We start from the raw sequence: 5,330 nt of genomic DNA, 5'->3' as shown, positions 1-5,330 counted from the left end.
CTAATGTTTTCATTTCTTTTTGGAAACTTCAGCTATAAAAAACCAAACAAGCGTTTTATTTCAAATTTGAGAAGTCTGGCGTAGTTTCTGAGGGCATTTGAACATTTTAGCTCAGTTTTGGAAAACTTGACGTGTGTTGCCTTGCCAGCTATGGAGAACCAATAAGCTTTTGGTTTAAATTTTGAGAAGGTATACGGACGTTTTGTGGTTAGCTTTGAATTTAGAAAGATATTTAAATTTATTTTGTAAAAATTTGTAGGGTCAACTCTGCGATATCTGCTTTTAATGTCACTTGCTTGAAAAAGTGACGTGTATTTTGAAGTCTGCCATGGTAAACCTACCCTGGGTGCCAGAGTCTCAGTATGTCAAAGGGTGAAGAACGGGGAAAAAGAAATTAGGTTTCTCTTCCATTCTCCTTCGCAATTTCCGTTTGATTCAAGCAAACATTTGATTTACGTTTTGAGAAGCCTGATTTCTAGTTTTTGGCTAGTGTTGAAAACCTGGTAACTGCTTGAATTTGTGTTAAAGAAATTTGACGTTTTCTGTCAGGTCAGCTTTTAGTATCTGCTGGACATTTGTTGTTAGTTTTGGAGATCCTGACGTAGACGTACCTTATGAGATCAGCCTTTCAGGTCTGGCGAAAGTTTGAATTTGGTTTTGGAAAACCCCATATACGTTACAATATCCGCTATGAGAACCTGCATGAACCCTTAAGGAATCTCAGCCGATTTTATAATTTGACATGTTCCTCAGAGCAAATAAGCATCATGCTCTTGAATTCAACTTGTGTTTGTTTCGAATAGGAAACTTTCTTTCAACTTAACTTATCTACTTAACATATCTACAAAACTGTCAACTTAACTCTGATATACGAAACCCAAAAAAGTTAAAAAAATATTTCTCTATCCCTACGTCATTTCTGGTTCTAACATTGAGTTAATGGGTTCTAACATTCTCTACAAATACTTATTTCTCTAGGCATGGTCGGTGCTACAAACTTGAAGGAATCGGCATCTATGTTCTTAATGTCTGCAGAAAAGACGTAATAAATATTTAATTTTACTACATTATTTCACGACGGATGTGCTTCTTTTGATTTATTTTCCTGGATTTTAATCGTTTAATATTCATTTTAATCTCTTGTGAGACCCTTTTTATAACAAAAGCTGCGTCTATTTGCTGGCCACATTAGGACGGGATCATCCGTGTTCTTGGCAAGGCTTGTTTTGGAAGGTATGATTGACGGAAAAAGAGACAGGGGAAGACATAGAAGAACATTTTGTTCTTTCTTTATTTAAAGTTGGTACAATTTCTAGCTATAATACTCAAGCTAATTATAACCAACCAATTTAAATTACCAACGCTAAATATAATGTAAATCAAATATAACCAATGTTGCTAACGTATACCTTGCAAAGATTACAAGTAGAATTAAACGATGTAAATTCAGATATTTTTTCTTGAATAGTTGTAAAGTAGGAGTACTTTATCTAATATGGAACTGAGTTCCATATTTGGCTACATCTGTATGATACGGTATTAAATTCATATATCTCTTAATGTGGTCATGGTAGCCAACCTTCTGATAGAAGATGGTAACTTATGATGATTGCCCTTCGGTAACCCGTTTTCTGTTAACGATTCCTCTCAGGCTTGTGTAATCGGAATTGAAGCGGTAATGGCGGTCTGGAGCAAACATTGAATATATTTTATAGATTTTAGAATATATTTAGACGGCAGTGCTCTATCAAGCCGTTGATCTAGAGCAACCAGATGTAACCAATAATTATTATAGCGTAAATTTACTATGATGAAGCCCTGTATGCCGGGGCAAAATATAAAAGAGGCCGTGGAAAATTTTCCTAGCGCCACAGAATTGACAATTCATAGTTTCTATACTGTTGTAATGCTTAGGACAGTGTTGAATTAAGTCAGCTTGTTGAGTGTAAGACACCTTGAGAAGAGCTACCACCTTAAGATCAGAGATAAACAAACATGGCGATCTCGTTGGAAACGGTAGTTGCTCTTTTGCCGCTAGCGTTTTAAATGACAACCTCTAGAGCTTAAAGTTTTAAAAGCTGTCGTGCTGACGTGAAGGTTAATGTGCATCATGGAAGCAAGAATAGTTGACCCTTATACTACACGATACGTGAGCCTTGGCTCAGGCCCGCGAGAAAGAGCATCGGCTTGTGGCTGCAATTACAGGACAAAGACACCAAAGAAAATAGGGTCCTGCTACACACACCTAAATTCTGACCCAGTGTTGATTTCACATGACAAGCAGCAGAAAGGCTTGGCCGAAAGAAAGTAAATAGCAAGTATTATTATTCGACTAAAGTTTATAACTGTGTACGAACCGAAGCTTCTTTGATTTTTATCCTAACTTGAGCCCAGTCTGGAGAGTGTGTTGTGTTGTGTGCACACACAAGATTTTTTCAAAGGCTTGTCTAGTGCAAACAAAAACATAGGGCTGCACACAAATTTTTATGGGTACTGAAAATGTTTCTAGTAACACCCTATAAAGATGCTAATAGATTTGGATTTTTAGTTCATTAAACCGTTTTAAATTGATGGAAGTTGGCCAGCATCAGAACCATGCTACAAGTTAAAAAGGCTACTGTCAAAATTATTTTGTTAATTATAGGGTCAATCTAGTCTCTCGTAAAAGCTATGGGAAAAGTATAACCAAGTTAGAAACCATGTATCATGTGTGGTATGTAGCTGGGCTGGAAAATTTGCATATGCTTGCAGCTACGCTGGACTTCCAAGTGTGGAATCCATGTAGCTTACGCCAGAGATATCCGGCATAGACTAACGATTTCCCATTGTCTTTCTATTGTTTATTGGCGTATGTCCTGCGTGAGTTTCACATGGATTCCACCCAGGTGGAATTCTTGTGCTCACGCCTAGGACCTTTTTGACCCAAAATATCCATGTAGTCATGTATATTATGCTATATTTATGTTTATAATGGACAGCTTTGCTTGCAGCTCAAATGCTTCTGCTTGCAGGTTCCAGTCAATACTGGCCGTTGGTCGCAATGACACATAGGCAAAATCTTATATAAGTTTTCCAACCTAGATGTTTAGTGTGTGAACAGATTATTTTTTCTGATGATACTCCCATCCCAACTTTAAAAGCTCTGTAATTAATAATGTTTAAGGATCACAGCCTATAGATTGCCGTAGAATGCCCCTGGGTTCATATTTTTATTTTTATATCATATAAAAATTTTTTACAATACATGCTTATGTTTACATCTTACTATACTTCCTAATTACTTTACAACACTACATGGGTGGGACAAGTGTACAACACTACAGGGGTGGGACAAAGAGGGCAAAAGACAATGACTACCTTGTGACCATTAACATAAAAAAACATATTTAACAGGTGACAGCTAATTGAAATAATTACGGACACCTACAAATAATATTGATTACTGATAACTACTAGAACCCGTCTCACATTGGATGGTTGGTCAGCATATGAGAAGGATGCTAGAGAACAGGAACCACAGGTGACGGAACAAAAGACAGCAGTTACTGCAGCCACTGATCCCCCTCCAGAGTCCCCATTGCCCAGCAAACTGTACACATGCTGTCAGGTTAAGATTCTAGGTTCTACGATATCAATGGTCTGATATACTTATGATTTGTTTTGAAACAGATTATGATCCACATGCCTACTCTTAGTGCCTAATTGTCATCCCCCTGCTAATTAATTTTTGAAAATTTTTCCAATCCCCCCGCTCTTATTAGGACCCCCTGCCAATTGATTTTGGCACTTTTCTGTTAATTACTGTAGTGAAATAAGTGTATCATGAGCTAAATATTGTTGATGATAAATAATAGCTATATAATAGTGAAATGAGCATACTGATTTTTAGTGCATTTTGAGTATTCAGTATATGTAACTTCATAATTTAGACCCCACCTGGTAATTAGAACACCCGCCAATTAATTTTGAATTTAAAATCCACCCCCTGTTTATTCTGACCCCCCAGGCACTTTAGAGTAACATAAGATGTGAAATGGATTTGAGGCACATGGATCATAATTCGGTTCATATTGTATGTCAATATCTTGATTTGATTTTTTAAATGACCCATGCTCATGTCGCTTCTCTGGAAACTATAGCCTAAGTTTTCTGTTAGTTTTCTAAGCAAGGGGTGGTCAAGAGAGACATTGCCCATGGGTAAGAAGATGCATAGAAAGTATAAGACTTTTCAGAAATCTACATAATGTGACTTAAGCTCAAGCATCACTCGCCCTATCCTGGATCTTCTTATACTTTCTTGGTTATTGTCTGCAAAAAGCCAGATTTTGATGAGAGCCTTAGTAAAGAGAATTGAGACTGTGATCTTGTATATTTAAGCTTGCTTGAAACTGTGGGTATGTGTTCAATTTTTCAAGCTTTAAACTTTGAATAATAGATTCCTTGTGTGATCCTGCTTTTAAAAAATTATCTGCAGTTAACAAGATTCTGTGATGAAAGGCTCATTATGTTGATTGAATTGTGTTGAAATTGACTGACTGAGACCCCCAAAAGTCCTCAAAACCCTACCACACAGCTGCTACGCTGTCAAAAATCGCCTTATTTCAAGGGGATGGAGTTCAGAAAAGTCAAAATGTATGAATGAACTCATGCTAAATAAAAACCGCATTTGAGAAAAGCTGAATAGTCTGCCAAAATTACGAACCATGTCAGCACTATTGCACACATGCAAACATTTTTATTTGATCTTGTACAGACAAGATCTTGTCAAGAACTGCTATGCTCTGCAAGCAACTAGGAATTCTCCTGCATATATGCACACATTGTTTAAAGTTGCAGAAATTGGATGTAAATATCAAAACCAACTTCTGTTTCCATGCTCAGTTGACAGTTATAAACACACTAAACTTTGCCTACCTACAAAAGTAGTGTAGCTTGACCTACCAGACAAGTGGGTGATGGGTCATCATAAGCAGAATTTACCAACAAAGACAAACCGTAAGAAAAATTTATGTGCAACTCGAAGTTGCTACTTTAAACTGTCCTCTTGTATACATACTTTCTTGCAGGGAGATTTCACCTTTGGTGAAACAATTAAACAGAGAGCCATTCCAAATACCACCAGGGAAAGGAAGACTGAAAAGAAGACCTTACTCTGCAATGACACAATCTCAGTTGGATTCGTATTATGAACAGTCTCCTTTTGTCAATCGATTGATAGCAGGTGAATCTTGACTGAAATACTTCTTGTTGTTTCTAGCATATTTGTCAAGTGGACAAATTGCCACATGCTTGAGTCTTAGAATCAAAATTCTTAAGGGATAAATTAGTAG

At 36.9% G+C, this 5,330-nt stretch overlaps 1 protein-coding gene across 3 annotated transcripts in view; it reads left to right on the top strand.

Moving 5' to 3' along the window:
- The first annotated feature begins 1,947 nt into the window (after window positions 1-1,947).
- LOC135693722 (uncharacterized) overlaps window positions 1,948-5,330 on the top strand; it is a 29,777-nt gene continuing 26,394 nt past the window's right edge. The window contains exons 1-2 of one of the 3 annotated variants that reach the window (XM_089111085.1): window positions 1,948-2,307; window positions 5,067-5,221. In XM_089111085.1, the coding sequence (XP_088967211.1) occupies window positions 2,102-2,307; window positions 5,067-5,221 (361 nt within the window). In that variant the 5' untranslated portion in view covers window positions 1,948-2,101. Of the gene's footprint in view, window positions 2,308-3,456; window positions 5,222-5,330 lie in introns of all 3 variants that reach the window. The other 2 variants (XR_016144204.1, XR_016144203.1) reach the window with 2 other exon arrangements.

Source organism: Rhopilema esculentum, chromosome 11 (genome assembly GCF_057945365.1).
Source record: "Rhopilema esculentum isolate cy_ngs chromosome 11, ASM5794536v1, whole genome shotgun sequence".
Classification (NCBI taxonomy): domain Eukaryota; kingdom Metazoa; phylum Cnidaria; class Scyphozoa; order Rhizostomeae; family Rhizostomatidae; genus Rhopilema; species Rhopilema esculentum.
The sequence above is the reverse complement of the archived record's forward strand: the minus strand, read 5'-3'. Positions and strand labels throughout refer to the sequence as shown.